This window comes from Nycticebus coucang, chromosome 13 (assembly GCF_027406575.1).
Source record: "Nycticebus coucang isolate mNycCou1 chromosome 13, mNycCou1.pri, whole genome shotgun sequence".
NCBI lineage: Eukaryota > Metazoa > Chordata > Mammalia > Primates > Lorisidae > Nycticebus > Nycticebus coucang.
This window is the reverse complement of record NC_069792.1, coordinates 9,434,005-9,455,915: the sequence shown is the minus strand read 5'-3', so window position 1 is coordinate 9,455,915 and position 21,911 is coordinate 9,434,005. Positions and strand designations below refer to the sequence as shown.

General features: G+C 41.0%; 1 protein-coding gene across 4 annotated transcripts in view; it reads left to right on the top strand.

Moving 5' to 3' along the window:
* Positions 1-21,911, top strand: part of NSMAF (neutral sphingomyelinase activation associated factor) — a 67,266-nt gene that overhangs the window by 2,352 nt on the left and 43,003 nt on the right. For 3 of the 4 annotated variants that reach the window (XM_053559488.1, XM_053559487.1, XM_053559492.1), the window contains exons 2-6: positions 11,035-11,124; positions 17,452-17,530; positions 17,626-17,693; positions 17,779-17,815; positions 21,643-21,693. In XM_053559488.1, the coding sequence (XP_053415463.1) occupies positions 11,035-11,124; positions 17,452-17,530; positions 17,626-17,693; positions 17,779-17,815; positions 21,643-21,693 (325 nt within the window). Of the gene's footprint in view, positions 1-6,287; positions 6,452-11,034; positions 11,125-17,451; positions 17,531-17,625; positions 17,694-17,778; positions 17,816-21,642; positions 21,694-21,911 lie in introns of those variants that run through there. The other variant, XM_053559491.1, reaches the window with a different exon arrangement.

The window sequence follows — 21,911 nt, the reverse complement described above, 5'->3', positions numbered from 1 at the left end:
CTGCCACAACGCCTGGCTATTTTTTGTTGCAGTTGTCATTGTTGTTTAGCTGGCCCGGGTTGGGCTCGAACCCGCCATGTTTGGTGTATTTGGCTGGCGCTGTAACTAACCACTGTGCTACGGGAGTCGACAATTTAAACCAATATATTGAGCCTCTAATTTACCATTTCTGCCCAGAATTTTCCTGGCTTATCCCCTTGCAACAATAAACACAAATTAGCAAGAGGATTGTTAGAGGGTATGCCTCCTTGCATACCCAGGAGAAGTGTTACTTTCCTGTGAAGAGGGAGTGTTTCAGAGATAGCAGTGAGAAATCTTCCCTTGAGTTCCTCAGCCCTTCTCTCATGCTGATTTAGGGATTTTAGATTTCTATAGCTACCAAATAATGACCCTGGAAGAAGAGAAACTTGAAGTCAACATTGATTTCTCTTATTGTTAAGTTGCTGCTGCTGCACTTAGAGTTAAGTGATATTTCTACAAAAGTAGAAGCAGAGAGAATGATTGGGAGATTCCTGTATAAGTAGTTTAGACTGAGGTGGTGGCAGAAGAAATGGAGAAAGGTGGATGGAATCTAAATGTTTTTAGGAGGTTGGATGGATAGGTCTTGGTTTCATGGGTGCATATGAGAGGTGATTCAGGAAGAATCCCAGGTAGAATTACGGATAAAATACAGGATGTCCAGTTACATCTGAATTTCAGATAAACAACGATTAAGTTTTTAGTACTATAAGTATATCCGTGCAATATTTGGGACATACTTACATGAAAAAAAAATTAGTATACATATGTTGTTTACCTGAAGTTCAAATATAACTGGACAACTTGTACTTTCCTGTGCTAAACCTGGTAGACCTACCCTCAGGCTTCTTAGCACTCTGCGAGGCTGAGATGGGTGGATTGCCTGAGCTCCTGAATTGGAGACTAGCCTGAGCCAGAGCAAGACCTCATCTCTAAAAATAGCCAGGCCTTGGGGGGGCCACCTATAGTCCTAGCTACTCTGAAGACTGAGGCAAGAGAATCATTTGAGCCCAAGAATTTGAGGTTGCTGTGAACTATGATGCCATGGTAGTCTACCCAGGGTGACCGAGTGAGACTATATCTCAAAAAAAAGAAAAAAAAGGAGAAAGAAAGAAAAGAAAATATAATGTTTCTGCTCCTTTGACAAACATTGAAGGAATTGGAAACTAAGTATAATAAAAATATGGGAAAGTTGCTGGGCGTGATGGCTCACGCCTATAATCCTAGCACTCTGAGAGGCGGGTGGATTGCCTGAGCTGACTTGTTCAAGACCAGCCTGTGCCAAAACCAAGACCCTGTCACTAAAAAATACGTGGGTGTTATGGCGGGCGTAGTCCCAGCTACTCGGGAAGCTGAGGCAAGAGAATTGCTTAAGCCAAGAATTTGAGGTGGTTGTGAGCTGTGATGCCATGGCACTCTACTGAGAACAACAAAGTGAGACTCTGTCTCAAAAAAAAAAATCTATATCTATCTATATATTATAGGAAAGTATTTATTATTGACAAATGAGTGGGGAGGGGAAAGAATGGTAAGTAGGCTGCATTCCATGAATATATAATTTTCTTGTTTATGCTGATACTACATTTATTTTATTCACTGTGTTTGGTCAATTGATTGAGTCAGTTTTTATTTTATTTTATTTTTTGAGACAGAGTCTCACTATGTCACCTTTGGTAAAGTGCTGTGACATCACAGCTCACACAGCATCCTCAAACTTTTTTGGGCTTAAGCGATTCTCTTGCCTCAGCCTCCCAAGTAGCTGAGACTACAGGCGCCCCCCACAATGCTGGGCTATTTTCTTGTTGCAGTTGTCATTGTTGTTCAGCTGGCCCAAGCCAGGCTCGAATCCGCATGTTCGGTGTATGTGGCTGGCACCATAACCACTGTGCTACAGGCGCCGAGCCTGAGTCAATATTTATTATATTAAAGACATTCGTACTCCTGTTTGACCTGTCATTTGTGAGACTGATCATCCCAGTCTTTTAATATCTCTTGTGGAATATGATGGTTGTTGAAAACGGAGACATACTGCAGAGTCAGCACCCCATTAGTAAGGAGTGCTGAGAGGGCCCAAGAAATTGACTTAACTTTGACTTAAAGAAATAGGGTTTGACTGAGAAGTTATATTGGCTTTACCAGAAATACGTTATTAGCCTTGCCTCATATTTTCTTAATATCTCAAATTTGCTTTTTGAAAATGGCTGCCATTGAGAAGGCACAAGAATTCACCTATGAATGCATTTTGTGTTTGTTTGCTATATGATTTTCATTAAAACATGGATTTTTTTTGTAGTTTTTGGCCGGGGGTGGGTTTGAACCCACCACCTCCGGTATATAGGGCTGGCGCCCTACTCCTTTGAGCCACCTCCGGCATATGGGGCCAGTGCCCCACCCCTTTGGGCCACAGGCACTGCCCCCAAAAGTGGATTTATTTTTAGTGTCACATATGTAGGAATGGCCACTTAAGAGGCTCAGTGTTTGGTTTCTTCTAAATGCCATTGTGATTTCATCTTTTACCTATCAGTTATTTAGAATTGTGTCTCAAAGTATCCAATTCATAGATTTTGAATTACCTTTTTGTTATTTATTTTTAACTATGTTTAGTAAATTGTTTAGAATTCTTCTCTGAAAATGGAATTTTTATCAATAATGCCCTCTTTACTTCTGATAGTGATTTTTAAAATTTTGACTGATATGTGTATTTATATGTAACTAAACTGCACATGAACTTTATGGCCACCCTGTATAGATATATTAGTTCTCTTTTGGTTATTTGCATTATATCGAATTTTCCATTGTTTTAACTTTTCTGCTTCCTTAGGTTTTAGGCATGTTTTTTATAGGTAGCTTACAGTTGGACTTTTTATAATTCATTTTTATAATTCTTATCTTAGTAAATTAGTCTGTTCATATTTATTATTAATACAAATTATTTGAACTTTTTTTTTTTTTGAGACAGAGTCTCACTATGTTACCCTTGGTAGAGTGCTATGGTGTCACAGCTCACAGCAACCTCATACTCTTGGGCTTAAGCTATTCTTTTGCCTCAGCCTCCCGAGTAGCTGGGACTACAGGTACCTGCCACAATACCCAACTATTTTTTTGTTGTTGTTGGAGTTGTCCATGTTGTTTAGCAGGCCCAGGCTGAATTTGAACCCGCCAGCCCCGGTGTATGTGGCCGGTGCCCTAACTACTTAGCTATGGGTGCTGAGCCTCTCTCAGCGTTTTGAAGTTTGCTCAAACAAAGGCAAATGGTCAAGGGGTGGACTCATAGATAAAAAAAGGTCAGAGATAGGTGAGCCCTGCTGTCCAGGGCAGCACTGAGCTACCTGACCGAGCCAATTTGGAATTTGGGAAGAAACCCACACCTGACCTGGGGTCAGTAGACAGCAGCCTCTGCTGCAGTGGAACTGGGCTTGCCTGTCCAGCCCAGCAGCTATGGCTGTGAATGGACCTCACCCCCTTGCTGGCTTGCTTGGGGGCTAAGTCTGTGTGATGTGGCAGGGTGGGGGCAAGTTCCTGTGCCAGTGTCCGTGGTTAGGGCAGCACCAGCCCTCCTGGCATGATTTGGGCTCTAATACTGTGTTCAGCGGACCGAGATTGATTACCTCAAATACACCGTCATAGCGGGTTTCCCTGGAGCTTTGCAGGAGGTCACCTTCTTTTTGTTTTTGGAGAGCAGCTTGCAACAAGCCGGTATTGTTCAAGTCTGTTTTTGTCAGTAATTTGTCTTTTCTCTGTCTGCTTTTAAGATCTCATCTTTGTAGTGTTCTACTGTTTCTTTAGATACAAAATTCTTTCTCTCTATGTATCTATTCTTTCTAAAGCTGAAATAGTTTTGGAAAATTGGGAGCCAAGCTTTTAGCTCTTGGAACATGGCTTCTCCCTCCCCTCATTCTTTTATATCTCATAATGACTCTTTAATATTTACCCTCTTTATTTTTCTGTGGTGCATTGTGGGTTATTTACATCCATCTTATAATTTACTAATTTTCTTTCCAGTTGTCTAATTTGCTGTTTAACCTATTATTTACATTTTAATTTTCATTATTTTAAAACTTCTATTTAGCTCATTTTTGTAACTACCTGGTCATTTTAGTTCTTTAAGCATACCTATTCAATAATCTGATGCAAAATATAAAGTATCAGTAGCCTTTACAGATGTGATCATTTGTAGCCTCTGACTTTTAATTAGTAATTATACTTTCTCGTGTGTTTTATGATTTTTAATTGTGTCCTCTTGTTCCTGGGAAGTTTATCCTTTTTTGAGGCCTAGGTTTGAAGTATGTTTTTCCAGAAAGTTTGCTTCGCCTTAGCATGGAGTGGGAGGAGGGACCACATTTGTCTCCTGATTCAGAAGGGCCCATAAGGAATTCAGGTTCTTTGTTACCCAAACGCCTGGGCAGAGCCCCTAGGAAAAAGGCTTCAGTGCCAGCCACTTCTCTGGATTGATGCTTTAGGTTTGTTTCACACTTTCAAGACTTTCCCTTACTTTTTCATTAGCGCAGCCAAGCATTTGAAAAGATTTTTTTTGTTGTTTATCAGCAATTTTAGAGGCTTTGTGGTGAGATTGTTTCTCTGTATATTTGAACTTCCATAATGCCTGAAATGGAATTCTCGCTGATTTAAGTTCAGGTTTGTTCAATAAATCTATAGACTACCTGGTTAAGATAGGACCTTGGATGTAATCTAATCTATAGCTCCCCTCAGTTTTCTAGTTGAACAACATGAGGCCTAAATAAGTAAAGTGAGTGGATGAAGGTTAGACAGCTAAGTCCCCGCTGAGCCGAGGCCAGAATGGAACTGGAGCCTGTTCTAAGTGAAACTTCACAGGAATGGAGGGACAGAACAAAAGTTCCTTGATCCAAGGCCAGCCTCTTCTTCACTGTATCGTGCTTCTTTTTTAAGTACTAGGCATGCGGGCTACTAGCCAGGGCTTATTCTTATGTACTTTGAAGTTTAGAACGATTCAGGAATGAATGAAGCCTGGTTTATGTAGATACAAGAACTTTGTCACTCGAAGTGTGGTCCAGGAGCCTGGTGCTTGTGAAATGCAGTCACAGGCCCTGTCCCAGAGCTGCCACCTCAGAATCTGCCTTTTAGCAAGACCCGCAAAAGATTAATTGAAATTGGAGACATGCTGTTCTAGATAACAACAAAAAAGCATTCAGGTTGAATTTTTGTTGCTGTTGTTTTTTGTTCCTTTGTTACAGTACAGATGGAAAGCCTCATGGAAGCTCTCTGCTGTGGGCTATGACCCTTGATGAGGAAGTTGAAGGACTTTGCGAGCCTAGATGGTATTTTTACCGTGTCTTCTCATAGATTGTTAAGACTTGAAAATAGAATCAACTGGCTTTATGGATGGTGTCAGGGAAAGAGATTTTGTTTATCAGGCCCAGGAGGGGCTCCAAACCACCGTCCCTGGTGTGCAGGGCTGGCACACTCACCTCTGGGCCTACGGTGGCCACCTTGAAAGGGATTTTGATATCTGAACCATCTTGGGCAGGAAGTGACTGCAACTCACATGGTCAGGGCAGAATGTAATTTCCTGGAGTTTGGCTAAGTGATAGCAAGAGTTCTAACCTTATACTGAGGAAGAGGGTTAAAAAAAAACAGATGAAATAGTGAAATTGGTTACATGGGAGGACAGCAGGTATCAGGTGAACTGCTTCTGCAGGTGACTAAGGTCATTAAGTTACTTGAGAAAACCAATTGGTACATGAACTAGAAATAATATTAAATATTTAGTCACTTGGACACCTCTAGGCAAATGTGTAGGACATGGATAATAAAATGAGCTGGGTTTTCTTATGCAAAAGAGAATTAGTGTGTGTTGTAGGTGCAGGGGACTCCATGAACCCTGGGGAAAAAAACCAGAGAATATGCGGGGGAGAGGAACAGAGATAACATAATTGTGTTCATTTGCTATAGGCCATGGGAGTGGGTAGAAAACATGGCGGCTGCGAACCTGGTATAGAGGAGAAAACAGGAAGTGGCAAATAGGTACCTGCTGAAATGCTGCTTAGTTCCACCTAATTACAGTTTCGTGACTTCCTTCGTTGGTGTTTTAAATTATCCCAGGACAGACAACTTGAGAATACTTAATTCTGAACATTACAGAGAAATTAATTAAATAATTAGAAGTGTATGGAGCCTTCAGAAAAAGCAAGTGATGTCAAGTTATTTATTATGAAAGCCTAGGGGATTAAGAATACTGTTGTACATAGAACCTGTATTTTTAAGAAAGCAGATATCAAAACTTTCAAGGAAAAAGATAGGTATTATTATTGAACAGTCTGGAAAGCCATATTGACTGAGGAAGTTTGTGGTACTTTCAGAAATACATTAAATAATACGGGACATCCGATCCGAATGGCCTTTGGTGAAGAGTCACAGGAAGTCAGGCAAACAGATAATCAGAACGGTCCAACAGGTAGGGTTCCTCTGAGCTTATAATTTTTTTTTATATAAAGCAAGAAGGTTTTACACGATTGGCTTCAAGAAGGTTAACGTCCCAAATGACTGGAGGCTATAGAAAATGCTACAGATTAAAAACAAAAACAAAAACAGGGTGGTGCCTGTGGCTCAAAGGAGTAGGATGCCAGCCCCATATGCCAGAGGTGGAGGGTTCAAACCCAGTCCTGGCCAAAAACTGCAAAAACAAACAAACAAAAAAAATACAATCTTCTAAAGTTTTGTTTCCAACAAGGAAATACTAGGCTGCTGCCTAAGGCCCAGCCCAGTAGTTTTAACTAGTTTATGACAGAGAAAGTAGCTCTTATCTTGTTCTCTGTTGATAATATTGGCCATCAAACTGAAAGAGACAGGGTGAACTTTCATAAGACACCTGAAAATGCAAAGGCCACCCATGTGTGTATGTTTCCTGGTATAAAATCCTCTGAAAGTTAAGAGTCTAGAAGCACAATGATGACTTTAGTTTTAAAATAATTGATTATATTTTAATAAATATATATGCAAGAGCTGGTTGTCTGTGAAGGCTGCTCATGCTTCATAGCAATAAAATTATGCCATTGTCTATTGAATATTTATCCTATTTTTTCCTTCTAGAGGAGAAGTGGGGGGATCAGGAGAGAGAAGGAAGGGTTGCATAGCTCCAACTGAAGTTTAGGGTAATCAGTTATTAAGATACAAGCTGAGGCCAGATGTCAAGGCTCACGCCTGTGATCCTAGCACTCTGGGAGGCTGAGTCAGGTAGAGTGTCTGAGTTTGGAGTTTGAGACCAGCCTGAGTAAAAGCGAGACCCCCATCTCTACTAAAAATAGAAAAATTATCTGGGCCTGGTGGCACATGCCTGTAGTTCCAGCTACTTGAGAGGCTGAGGCAAGAGGATCTCTGGAGCCCAAGAGTTTGAGAATGACCTCACCCAGGGTGACAGAGTGAGACTCTGTCTTAAAAAAAAAAAAAAAGATGTAAGCTGAAAATAAGGGGTAAGGTAATTAGTGAGTATCTCTATGAGGTATAACTTTCTGGAAAATATCTGGTGCCTCAAAGGACTGTTCCTAGCAATTCTAATCTTGTGATTGTATTGAAGTTTAGAATGTGTGTTGATAGTGACCATTTTATATCACACTCTGGCAATGAAGTCTGTCATTAATTCTTGTTCTTGAACTTAAACGTGGAGGACAGGTCAGTCAGAGTTACCTATTACGATGGTAAAACTGGTTCTTACGGGCGGCGCCTGTGGCTCAGTGAGTAGGGCGCTGGCCCCATATGCTGAGGGTGGCGGGTTCAAACCCAGCCCCAGCCAAACTGCAACAAAAAAATAGCTGGGCGTTGTGGCGGGCGCCTGTAGTCCCAGCTGCTTGGGAGGCTGAGGCAAGAGAATCGCGTAAGCCCAAGAGTTAGAGGTTGCTGTGAGCCGTGTGACGCCACGGCACTCTACCCGAGGGCGGTACAGTGAGACTCTGTCTCTACAAAAAAAAAAAAAAATAAAAAAAAAAAAACTGGTTCTTACTATCATTATTTTTAATTTTGTGAGCTGCTTCTCTTTTGATTCAGATTCTTATTTATTTATTTTTTTTTGTTTGAGACAGAGCCTCAAGCTGTCGCCCTGGGTAGAGTGCTATGGCATCATAGCTCACAGCAACCTCCAACTCCTGGGCTTAAGTGATTCTCTTGCCTCAGCCTCCCAAGTAGCTGGGACTATGGGCGCCCACCACAACGCCCGGCTATTTTTTGGTTGCAGCTGTCTTTGTTGTTTAGCGGGCCTGGGCTGGATTCGAACCCGCCAGCTCAGGTGTATGTGGCTGGTGCCTTAGCCGCTTGAGCCACAGGCGCGGAGCCAGATTCTTATTTTTTTAATGAGCAATGTGTTCTTGTGTCATGAATATAATTTCATCTTTGTCAGGATGTTAACATCCCTTGACCTTTTCTTCTGTCCTCTGGTTGTCTCTGATCCTTCAGTTGCACTCTTCCTGCCTAGTTTGGTCTTGTTCTTTCACATTGGGGCTGTTGACCTTGGGCCTTTGGTCTTGTCCTTTCATGTTGGGGCTGTTGACCTTGGGCCTTTGGTCTTGTCCTTTCACGTTGGGCTGTTGACCTTGGGCCTTTGGTCTTGTTCTTTCATGTTGGGGCTGTTGACCTTGGGCCTTTGGTTTTGTTCTTTCATGCTGGGGCTTTTGACCTTGGGCCTGCCGACCTTCGGCCTGCCGTTCATATCTGAGTGTGAATTGGCAATTCTGTGTCCCGGGAGAAGGCAGTTTCTGCTGGGCTTCCCGGAGGGATGAGTTGGACAGACCGGCTCTGTCAGTTACCACTCTGTTTTCTAGGGTGATTTTGGTTTTTCTCACCTACTGGGCTCCTGCCTGGAGTGGCGTTTGTCTTCCTGCTGGTTCAGTATTCTGCTTTTTGTTTAATTGCTCTTTTCACGCTGCAGGCCTGCTCTCCTGTATCTAATTTGGAGCTTCCTGTTACAGTTTTACATAGAAAAGCCATGTGCTAGAGTGGGGTGGGGATAACCCATCAGGGAACCAGTTGGAGTCCGTCAGTGTCCTCACTCACACTTTTTTTTTTGAGACATAGTCTCATTATGTCACCCCAGGTAGAGTGCATGGCATGATAGCTCACAGCAACCTCAAACTCTTGGGCTTAAGTGATTCTCTTGCCTCAGCCTCCCAAGTAGCTGGGACTACAGGCGCCCACCACAACACGCGGCTACTTTTTGGTTGTAGTTGTCTTTGTTGTTTGGCTGGTCCAGGTTGGATTTGACCCTGCCAGCTTTGGTATATGTGACTGGTGCCCTAGCTGCTGAGCTACAGATGCCGAGCTTCTCACTCACACTTTTAACCATCCTCCCAAGCTTCACCCCTGCCCTCTTGATACCCGATATCTGCAATTTTTGACCCCTTTTTTTTTGCAGTTTTTGGCCAGGGCTGGGTTTGAACCCGCCACCTCTGGCATATGGGGCGGCACCCTACTCCTTTGAGCCACAGGCACCACCCTAATTTTTGAACTTTTTATAAGTCCTGTGACTTAGATCGGTTTTCTCCTGAGCGGTACCTTCTCTGGAGGCATCTGATACTCTGCTGTGCGAATCCTGCTAATTCTTCCCATTCACTTGCCATTTCTTACAGATTTGTTCATATCTCTCCTCTGCTTTTATGTTTCTTCATTTTGCTTTAGGCTATGGGTTTTACTGTTTACAATATTTTTATTCACATTTTAGTAGTGTTTCAAAAGGAATGAAATAAACATATAATGTGTAATCTGATGTGCTTAATCTAAATAGCTTGACCCTATACCTCAGAGTGTCAAGAATTATCCCCGGGCCTCCCTTCTGGTGAAAGTTTTCCTGTCTGCCTCTCGAGGCTGTTGATGTCACCTGTCTATATCAGGAAACGAACAAAATGCCTGCTTTCACTTCCTTGCCATATCTTTGTTTCTGTACCCATACAACTAAACTCATATTTTTTTTTATTACCTTATCTTGTTTTTAAAAGTTCAGATCAGTTAAAAAAGAACTACTTGACAGTCCCATCCAAAACTTTAAAAAGAACTGTATTTCAATCCTGTTCAGTTTAGTTTTCTTATTTTATTTAAAGCCTTAGGTTGATTATTACAGGCGACTCTCTAAAGGTCTGTCTTCCTAGAGGCGGATGGTATTCTGAGAGGAACAAGGTAAGCTCAGACAACCACAAGCGAGGACCCTGGAGGGGGTGTGTGTGTTAGGGGAGCAGCAGAGAAGCCAGGCTTGTTCAGTCAGGGGAAACAAATGATGAGAACTCAGTAAGAGGGAAAGCTCCGAGTTTTATTCATTTTAATTTGATGATATGCAGGGTTTCTGTAAAGTATAGTGCTTCCACCTGCTGAATGTTTCATTGTGGGCACAGCGCAAATGATGAGAATTCAGAAAGTGGGAAAGCTCCAAGTTTTGTTCAGTTTAACTTGATGACATTCTGGGTGCAGCAGTTATTTGACTCCAAGGCAGGCCAGTCTGGATGCGTCCTCCTCCTCCTTGGCCTGGTGGAGAGGAGTGCCTGGCCACTTATACATGCTCCCCAAGTGTTTGTCTCAATCATGAATCGGGAAAGTATTTTGGGAACAAGCATGTTATTTTTTTTTTCTTGTTTATTTTTATTTTTATTTTTGCAGTTTTTGGCCAAGGCCAGGTTTGAACCTGGCAACTCTGGTATATGGGGCCGGCGCCCCACTCACTGAGCCACTGTTGCCCTGGGTTGAGTACCATGTCATCATAGCTCATAACCTTAGACTCTTGGGCTCAAATGATCCTCCTGCCTCAGCCTCCCGAGTAGGGGGGACTACAGGTGCCCACTGCAATGCCCATCTAGTTTTTCATTTGTAGTAGACACAGGGACTTGATCTTGCTCAGGCTGGTCCGGAACTCCTGAGTACAAGGGATCCTCCTGTCTGGGCCTCCCAGAGTGCTAGGATTATAGGTATGAGCCACCTGCTGGGCCAGGAGGAAATGCCAGCTTTCTTAGGTTTTCTAAAAAATAAACATGAAAGCAAATTGTTTGTTTTTACCCCCACATTTAGATTTTCCTTGCTGCTACTTAACTTGGAAGAGTACTACTTTGAACAGCACACAGCTAATCATATTCTGCACAGGGGCCAGCATAATGAAAGGTAAGGAGGGCTGGGATCTCTGTGGACTAACAGACTTTTCTGATTTCTGACATTTTAAAAATTAAATGTATGATCATGCAAGGTTTTTTCATCTTTTTCTTATTAGAAAAGTAATGAGAAGAGCAGATTTACAAGTTGCTGTTATAAATTGAAATATTTTTTGAAGCTAAAAAGCATTTATTCCAGTTCTTCCAGCTTATGGACATCTTCAGGCAGCTTATAGGGCTCTGGTCCAGCGCATCATTTTTCCCTTGCATTTCTCTTATAGTTATTCAGTGTCCTCTGCTCTCAGTTATTCGGGTTATAGTGTTATACAGGAGTTATTGTAAACCACAACAGTGGTATAAAATCGGCACTTTCAAAATCAATAGTGTGATTTGAACTAGAACAAAATCTGCTTTCTTGGTATGTTAATAACTACTACCATAAGAACAGATTGTTTCTTTGAGCTTATCTTTTGAAAGCTACTATACTAAAGTGTGTAATGAGGTTTTTTTTTTTTTTCTTGTTGAAAATGGCAGGTTGGAATTAACTAAGATGAAAGTTGTTGTAACAAAAATGTATCTGCTAATGATTTCCTTTGGGGAGGTTACTTAATAACTATAGGCCACAACTTAGAAAATGTTTTGGCATTAGAAAAATACTTTTACTTTTATTGTTCTTCAGATTGTATCTTTAAAGGATTAAAAACATGCAGTCGTTTTTTAAATACAAGTCAAAGTTACTCGGCTTTTTGTTTGGTAGCTTATGACATATCTACCATTTCCTTACCATTTAATCAAATTAGATAATTACTATTCTCTGAACACAGTATCTTACTTTCTTACCTCTGAAATTTTGCTCATATTCTTTTTCATAATTTCATGGTTACTTTTTCGTAACATTCCTTTACCCTATATAATAATAATGCCTTGTTTAAAATTAAATGTCTTTATTATTACAATATTAGTAAGTATAGGATGGAAAGCTGAAATCGGATTTTATCATTTTAATGTCATAATAGGGCAGAAGGGTAGAATACTATGGAATTTGGTAATATGTAGCAAGATTGCATATGTACTAAACTACTGATATAGCTGTGCTACTTAGGATACTATTTCCCAGATGCAATGGCAAATAGATAGTGGACATACATCTGTCCAGGTTATTTATTACAGTTCTACTTGTAGTCGAAAAACACTAGAAAGAATGCCCAGGAAACAGACACCGGGGTGTCCCCACCATGGGGCACGTGAGCTGTGTCAAGGAATGAAGTTGTCTGTTCTGCTGTGGAGTGGTCTCTAGCTTGTATATTAAGTGCAAAAAGCAAGGGGCAGAACCCTGTGTATCACATGCTTCTTTTATCAGAAGGAGGGAAGAATTATTATTTGATTATATTTTTTTAAATTGGAAGCACCATCTAAAAGCTAAGGAAAATGGTTATCCAGTGAGAAGAGGGATCAGGAAGATGTACTGTAGAAACAGAAACCAGTCTTCTCCAAATGCTATCTTATTTTATAACTTTGATTTTGGAACCATATAAATATTTTATAGATTTCTTTTTTTTTTTTTTTGGTAGTTTTTGGCTGGGGCTAGGTTTGAACCCACCACCTCCGGTATATGGGGCCAGCACCCTACCCCTTTGAGCCACAAGCGCCGCCCCATATTTTATAGATTTTTAATGTAGACTTAATTTTAAAAAGAAACAGTAAATCCTAAAAGTCAAAGAGAAAATGAAGTATGTAAATTTACCTATAAAGTTGTCTCCAATTTTATTCATTTTAATCAACTTCACAGCCCAGTGATTTGATAAAAAAGAATTGCAAAGAAGTTGTGAACTTGTCAGTACTGATATTGTTGTTAGTAGTATAATATTGCCAAGCAGGGAAGCTCACCCCTGTATTCCTAGCCCTCTGGGAGGCCAAAGTGGGTGCGTCACCTAAGCTTAAGAGTTCAAGACCAGGGCGGTGCATGTGGCTCAGTGAGTAGGACGCCGGCCCCATAAACCAAGGCTGGCAGGTTCGAATCTGGCCCCCCCAAATAGCTGGGCATTGTGGTGGGTGCCTATAGTCCCAGCTACTCAGGAGACTGAGGCAAGAGAATCACCTAAGCCAAGGAGGTGGAGGTTTTTGTGAGCTGTGATGCCACAGCACTCTACCAAGGGCGATATAGTGGGACTCTGTCTCTAAAAAAGAAAAATAGAAAAGAGTTCAAGGCGAGCCTGAGCCAAGAGTACGACCCTGTCTCTACTAAAAATAAAAAACTATCCGGTGTTATGGTGGGCACCTGTAGTCCTAGCTACTTAGGGAGCTGAGGCAGGAGGATCTCTTGAGCCCAAAAGTTTGAGGTTGCTGTGAGCTGTGATGCCATGGCAATCTACCTAAGGCACAGAGTTAAACGCTGTCTCAAAAAAATAAAAAGGATAATGTTAATAGTAATGTTTTGACATTAATTTATATACACATGCACATGGATTTATATAGTTGGATAAAACAATTGAATAGTTATGTTAATGTCAACACCAAGATTTTCAGTATAAAAAATCTAAATATAATATTAAGGATAGGCACGGCGGCTCACACCTGTAATCCTAGCACTTTGGGAGGCTGGGGTGGAGGGATCACTTAAGGCCAGGAATTTAAGACCAGCCTGGGCAATATAGTGAGACCCTGACTCTGTCTTATAAAAAATAGAAAAATTAGCTGAGCATGATGACATATGTCTATGGCCTCAGCTACTACAGAGGCTGAGGCAGGAAGTTTGCTTGAGGCCAGGAGTTTGAGGCTATCGTGAGCTATGACTGTATCAATTCACACCAGTCTGAGTAACAGAGCAAGACCCTATCTCTAAAATAAATAAATAAATATTAAAGAAGTTAAATAAAGTCTTGTAATTTGAACTGGAAATGCCTATGTAGATTCATGTACTTTTCCTCCCCCCCCAGCTTTATTGAAGTATAATTAACAAATACAAACTGTATATATTTAAAGTGTACAATGTTGTATATGTTGTGAAGTGATCGGCACGATGTAATTAACGTAACCATCAACCCACATAGTTACCTTCTCTTTTGTGAGTATGGATGAGAACATTTAAGATCTGCTTTCCGATCCAATTTCAAGCATACAGGACAGTATTATTAACTATCGTCAATAGCTGTACGTTAAATCTTCAGGATTTATTCATCCTGCATAATGGGAAATGTGTACACTTTGTCCAACATCTCCCATTTCCTGTACCCAGCAAACCCCGGCAAGCACCTTCTACTCTCTGTCTCTCAGATTCCACATGAGATCATTCAGTACTTTTCTTCTGTTCTGGGTTTATTTCACTTAGTGTAACGTCCTCCAAGTTCATCCACATTGTCGTAAATGATAGGATCTCCTTCTTTTCTAAGTCTGAATAATATTCCATTGTGTGTGTATGGATATGTGTGTATTTCTACATATTTGTATATCCATATACAGAGGGTGCCAGAAAAGGTAAACACATTTTTAAGAGATATTATCTCTGTATTACATAGTATGTTTTGAGGTTGAGTTGAACTATGGTAGTCATATGTAGTATTATGCTTGCTGAGAAGATTAATTAAATGAATGCCCCATTACCCTGCAACAGGCAGGACAGTCAAAGAGAAGAGCAGAAGCTTGGCTGGGGTCTGAGGAGCACAAGACCACTTTGAAGGGGTATTTGACATTTGAGAGCATTGTGGAAGTATGACAGTGCAGGTGTGAGTAGCAGTCACACTTTCAGCACGCCTGACAGCTGCACAGGTGTGTAGGTGTGAGACGTGTGGTGCTGTGTGTGGTGTGCACTAGGAAGACCCAGGAGGCCTCCCAGTGTTGCCCCGGCAGTTGTTTGCTGTAATCAGAAGTGTCTGCATGCTGATGGCAGCTACTTTGAACACCTCTTGTAATCGCAGAAGTCAAATGTGATTTGTAGTCACCTTTTGTTATTGGCATATATATTGAGTATTATAATTTTAATACAGTTTTTTCCTTTCATAATATGTGTATAAATTTTTTTGGCACTCTTTGTATATTATATCTTATTTATCTGTTCACCTGCTGATGGACACTTGGCTGATACAAAATCTTGGCTACTGTGAATAACCCTGTGATGAACGTGGGATTTATCTTCAACATATTGATTTTGTTTCTTTCGAGTGTGTATCCAGAAATGGGATTCCTGGATTATATAGTAGTGCTATTTTTATATTTTTGAGGAACCTTCATATTGTTTTCCATAATAGAAGGACTAATTTGCATTCCCACCAAAAGTAATGAAAGGGTTTTCTTTTCTCCACACCCTCACAACATTGGTTATTTTTTGTCTTTTGATAACAGGTACGAGCTGATAGCTCAACTTAATTTCGATTTATTTTTCTTTGATGATGAGGGACTGGGCATCTTAGCACCAGCTTGTTGGCCATTCTTATGTCTCCTTTTGAGAAATGTTATTCAGGTGCTTTGCCTATTTTATAATAGGCGGTTTGTTTCCTTACTGTTGAGCTGTTAGAGTTCCTTACATATTTTGGATATTGGCCCCTTATCAGATGCATAGTTTCCAAATCTTTTCTCCCATTCTGTAGGTTGTGTCTTTACTCTGTGGATTTTTTCTTTTTCTGCAGAAGCTTTTTAGTTTGATGCAGTCCAATAAGTCTACTTTTGCTATATTGCCTGTGCTTTTGGGGTCATAACCAAAAATCATTACCAGCCCAATGTCAAGAAGCTTTTCTCCTATTTTTTTCTTTTAGCCGTTTTATAGTTTTAGGACTTATATTTAAGTGTTTAATCCATTTCACGCTATTATTATATATGGGATGAGATAAAGGTACAATTTCATTCTTTTTTTTTTTTTTTTTTGCAGTTTTTGGCCAGGACTGAGTTTGAACTTACCACCTCTAGTATATGTCGTGGGCGTCTGTGTAAACAGGGAAGGATAAGAGATTTCTTTGGTAGAGAAGGATTGGCGGGCTGGGGGTGGCGGGGTACGAAGGCAGAAGCCTGGAGAGCAATTAGGCTTGTTGAAGAATATGAGTGAAATAACCTCTTTACTTAAGGCAGGGAGTCAAGAGAACCCTGGGGTGGCAGAGTAAGAGAATCCATCAGGGCCCCGAGGGATGACTAGAGAAAAATCCAAAGTCATTCAAGCTATTTTAAAGAACTTAGGATCTTTAAAGTTCTACCTGTAAATAAAATATACTTTTGGAAAGCCGTCTTAAGTGATTTTTTTGTAAGATAATATTTCAGCATCTCTTGACCCGTGTTCTGATCACATAATAAAGCTATCGCCTTTGTTTGATCATTGGTAAAAAATTTCCAATCAATTAAAAAAGAAAATGTATAGATTTTTTAAAAAATAATGAACAGGGTTTTTCTTTTTAGACAGGGTCTCACTATGTCATCTTTGATAGAGCGCTGTGGCATCATAGCTCACAGCAACCTCCAACTCTTGGGCTTAAGCGATTCTCTTGCCTCAGCCTCCCAAGTAGCTGGGACTACAGGCACCTGTCACAACGCCTGGCTATTTTTTGGTTGTAGCTGCCATTGTTGCTCCGCAGGCCTGGGCTGGGTTTGAACCCGCCAGCTCCGATGTATGTGGCTGGTGCCCTAGGGTTTTAAGTATGTATATTTTTTATTAGCTTCAGGCAGGTGAGGCATGTTGGTCTAAAGTAGCAATTGCCTCTAAAATGTTTAGGTAGGTTTCTTTCCAAGACCTAGTGAAGCTATATAAATGTTCTAAGAAAAAATAAAATGGTAAAGCTTATAACATATTTATTTGATATTATCATAGTAGCCTGGTGGTCTTCAAAATTGCTCATGATCATGAAACAATTTTTTCCCTGAATTTCTACATACATCCAAAAATCACTGTTAAAAGCATTTTATGTGCTAAATCAAACTCTTATTATTTTTTCCATGATTATATACATAAGAAAAAACTCCCTTTCGCTAATCAGTTTTAGACATTTGATATTACCTTCTGAATGGTTCTTACATAGGGAATTAAAAGCCAGCAGAATTTACAGAATAGATTCAGCATTTATCTTAGTTCCCTTTTCAGAGCAGTAGCGAGGACCAAATGAGGTAATTAAAATGCATGAGGTATATGCAAGTCAAATTATAATTACAACGTGTGCAGATTTCTCTAACCTCTGTGGAGGCGGCAGTAGGGGGAAATATTTTTGTTATTTTTTTCCAACCTTTCATACTCTTCCCTGTAATTGTGGTGTTTATCTTTTATTAGTTGATATTTTAGTAATCTACTTCCCAGTTAAATTGTATTATGATTCTTCTGTGACTTTTGTTATGTTTATTGAATAATATTTTGTACTTTGATCCCCAGGAAAATCAGCGGCTCCTTAAAAATATGTTCAAAATCAGTGATTTTTGAACCAGATGCAATATCCCAGCCCATCATTAAGGTAAACACATTTTAAATGTGAACAAAGATGTTCCTATTTCTGTGTGATTTTACTTTTCCTTATTTTTATAATATTTTTCTCTCAATATTATCCAGATTCCTTTGAGAGATTGTATAAAAATTGGAAAACATGGAGAAAATGGAGCCAATAGACATTTTGCAAAGTATGTAATCTTCACGAACTGTTTAATTTTACTTCATCAAAAAAAAAAAAACAACTGTGTGTAATGATTTTTATCTGTATTTTAGGGCAAAATCTGGGGAGATTTCACTCATTTTTAGCCAGGTAAGAAGTACGTAGTAAGTATTTTTTTTAGACTGTGAATGCACCTACATACTCTCTATATATTTGAGTGTGATGAAATTTATTTGTAGAAATATCAAATGAAGACCATTGGAATAGATAGGTAAAAGTGTTTAGAAATACATTTTTCTGAAGATGGGCTCCCTAAGAGAACCCTTGCTGCCTGCCGGGCCGTGGTATCCGCGTGCTTGCTCTTCTATCCTAAGGGGCTGTGACAGTGTGTGAGGTTTGGGATGAAGGCCTGGGGGTGCCTCCTCCTGCCTCACTGTTTTGAGGGTGAGAGGCCAGCACACTACTATTCGGGTGGTCTCAGGGAGGCGGGAGACGCAAGGCAAAGACTCAGATTCGGTAGTTTTGTCTTTATGACTCTTGGGGTCATGACCTTTCGTTCACTCAAAATCTACAATATGCACATTTATATACCCTCAGCTGCTCTCAGCACAGGGCCTCAGTACCACACTGGCGTCACTGGACCAATTCAAACATGGTTTTCCTGCTGTTTTATCACTAATTAGCGTATAGATTTTTTAGTAATTATAAATAAGAAGGGAGTAGAGGTCTTCCACCACCTTCTTTTGGCTCTGGATTTTACCTTCTTCATCTTTAAAACGAAGGAGTTAGTAGTGTTGCCTTGACTCTCCGCGGAGCACTCGTTCCTTGAGGTGTTAAATGGTTCAGGGTTCAGGGAAGTGTAGGAAAAGCTGTGGGAGACAAAAGATAGTACAGATTTCTTTCTTTCTTTTTTTTTTTTTTGTAGAGACAGAGTCTCACTTTATCACCCTCAGTAGAGTGCTGTGGCGTCACAGCTCACAGCAACCTCCAACTCCTGGGCTTAGGCGATTCTCTTGCCTCAGCCTCCCGAGTAGCTGGGACTACAGGCGCCTGCCACAAGACCCGGCTATTTTTTTGTTGCAGTTTGGCCAGGGCTGGGTTTGAACCTGCCACTCTCGGTATATGGGACCAGTGCCCTACCCACTGAGCCACAGGCGCCGCCCAGCACAGATTTCTTGACTGAGGACTTGTCTCAAAGCCTCTGCCATGGCGGTGCTCGGACAGTCTCCAAGGGGTTGCTGGGAAGAGGAAGGGGGTGCCGTTAGCACTATCTAGATCACCAAACTCTTGTTTATGGAAACTTTTTAATGTGTCTTGGAAATTATTTTATGAAAACTGGAAGATAGTGAATTAAGTAATTTTTTATATCTACTTTCTATGATTCTATTAATTTTAAGGAAGAAAACAATTTGCAATCTATCCTCAACTTCATATTGTCTTACCTGGCACATGTGAACTTTGGGGCAGGAACACCATTATTAATTCTGGCCCACCCCTGGGCCCTCACGTCACCTCATAACCTTGTTCTAAAAAGTCCACATCTCGAAAGGAAGTGGTACCTTTTCAGTTGGAAATAGGGTTTTCATTATAAAATGGTACATTTTAGTTATTTTAGCAGAATTTTAATAACTTTGGGCTTAGAATTTAAAGCCCTGAAATACTTCCACCTACTTTCAATAGTCTGTTGAAGAGGTCTCATATCAAACTGATTGAAATCCAGGTTAACACCCAGGGGTACCTAGACATGAGCTCTCCTTTCAAACGTCGTTTCAAGCTTCCTGTATCAGGTACCCAACAGGCAACTTGGATGTGTTCTGATATCTTAGTAGGTCATAAGATCTCAGAACATGTTATGGTGCTTCCCATTTACAGAGTTTTGTTCCAAATTTTCCATTGCTGCTAGAATACAAAGGGCTGTGTGTTTGTGTGTGTAAATGATAATTTTAACCCATGCATTCAATAAGCATTCTATTTAAGGCTTTGGGGATATAGGGAAGAACAAAACATCTGAAGCCTCTCTCCCCATGGACTTTACTTTTCAGTAGGGGAGACAAACAAGAAACAAATCTCTTCTATCGTCAGGTAGTGATAAAAAAGCTATAAAGAAAATAAGACAAAAGGATAGAAAACTGTAAGGGGTGTTACCACGCTGCTTTAGACAGGGTGGTTGGGGCCGCCTCCCTGAGAAGGTGTCACTTAACAAGGACTCAGAGGGCATGAGGGTGAGCCCGGCGGCTGGTTATCTTCTGGTGGTGTTCCAGGCACAGAGTGGTGGTCCGGGAGAGACAACCCTCCCCAGGTGGGTGCGACCTCCTGAGTGCACGTGGGCAGGGAGTGAAGGAGCATGCTCAGAGGGAGGCTGGAGCAGGAGCAGGGACCCTGTTATGAAGAGCCTTGCCAGACGCAGTAAGGATTTAGAATAAGGCCCAGAAAGGAAAGCCATGGAGAGCGGAAAGAGAAGGGGACTTCTGATTTGTATGAATTCATAAATCTTGCTGGAGGCAGCGCAGAGTAGAAGCCAGGGGGCCCTTTTGGGTCTTCCAGAAACTCAGGTGTTTTGGGCCAGGATGGTGAGAGGTGGTCCTTGCCTATATTCTGAGTAATATACCCTAACAGATGTGCTGGTGGATTCGTCGCAGGAAATAAAGGAGAACAATCGGTCAGGAATGACTCCAGCTCGCTGGATAGGAATGCCTTTATTTTATGATAAAAAGCTTGGGAAGGCACAGGCGTGGTTTAGAAGGTGGGATTTAAGATGCCTGATAGAACCCCAGGAGGAGAATGCCCGCGGGCATTAAGGGTGCATTCACCTAGGCTTCACAGAAGAGACTGAGGCTAAAAAGATCAACTGCGAGTTGGAAGTTTCCAGAGACTTTCTAAAGCCCCCGGGCTTGATGAGATTTCCTGGGGACTGCATGTGGATGGAGAGGCCTAATGACCAAGATCCTGCAACTTTCTAACAAGAGGCCAGGAGAGAGCAGGGTCCAGGAGCAGACGGAAGGAGCAGCCAGGGAGGGTGGAGGGAACCGGGAGCAGGTGCCTGGGAAGCTGAGTGGAAAAGGGCTTCTCGGTCACGTGCGGAGGCGGAGCGGCAAGGAGACTTGAGAATTAACTGTTGGATGTGGTGATGTGCAGACTCATCTTCTGTGACCATCTAAGCAGCAGTTTCAATAGCCTGGTAGGGATAGAAACCTGTCATGGGCACAAGAAAAAGTACAGACAGCTCTTGCAAAGCCTTTTGCCACAAAAAGGAACAGAGAAATGTCAAAAGGAGGATGTGAGACCAAGGGGAAGTGTGTAGGGGGGGTTATCGTGGTTTGTTTGAAATGGGGCAAGGTACAATGCATAATCCAAGGAGCAGAATTTTTGAGTAGCTGATAGGGGAAGGCTGGTCCACACTCTGTGCCCACCACTGTGGGGCTGGCCTTTGCACACCCAGGCAGACCCTGTGTTCCCTCCCACAGGAGGAAGGTGGGATAGTGCACATTGTGAGGAGACTGGTGACTCCGGTGGTCTGTGTCACTTGTTTGCCATGGTCGTTAACATCTGAGTGGGAGGACAGGTGGCCTGGTGCGTGTGAAAACACATGTGCCCAGATCACCTCCTTCTGTTCTTTATGTTAATGAACATGTTTTACACCACAGTATATTTGTTTCACCCATTTCTTAGAAAATCGACACTGGATTAGCTTTCTTCCTCTGTCTACTTGGTTACTTGGTACGAGTGATGACCTTCATACAACATCTTAGATATTTATCTATTTAGTAATAGTTGCTATCTTGTTTTAACTACAGAACTTTAAATCTGTACTAATGTTAATGTAAGTACTTTTGGGAACAGAGATTATGTAAAAATAATTTAAAACATTCAATTTGTAAAATCCTAATTTATAGTTATTCTCTACAGTGAAAAATTGGGGGCATTGTTTTACTAGAATTGGGGGCATTATTTTACTAGAATTGATTTGTCTTTCTCAGGTGTATTTCATTAAGGAACATAATGTTGTTGCGCCATATAAAATAGAAAGGGTAAGTAAAGGTTTTCATGTATTCCCAGAAATTTATATAGTGATTTTGAGCAATAAGATTTTTCAACTCTGTTAACATCTTTAATCAAATATAATGATAATGGATATTTAAAGCTTATAACTTAGAGTTTATAACAAGATTACTCAAGGGAGCCATAGACTTTTGTCAAAGAAAATTCAATTAACTTTTGACTTTTAAAAAATGTACCTTAAAACAAA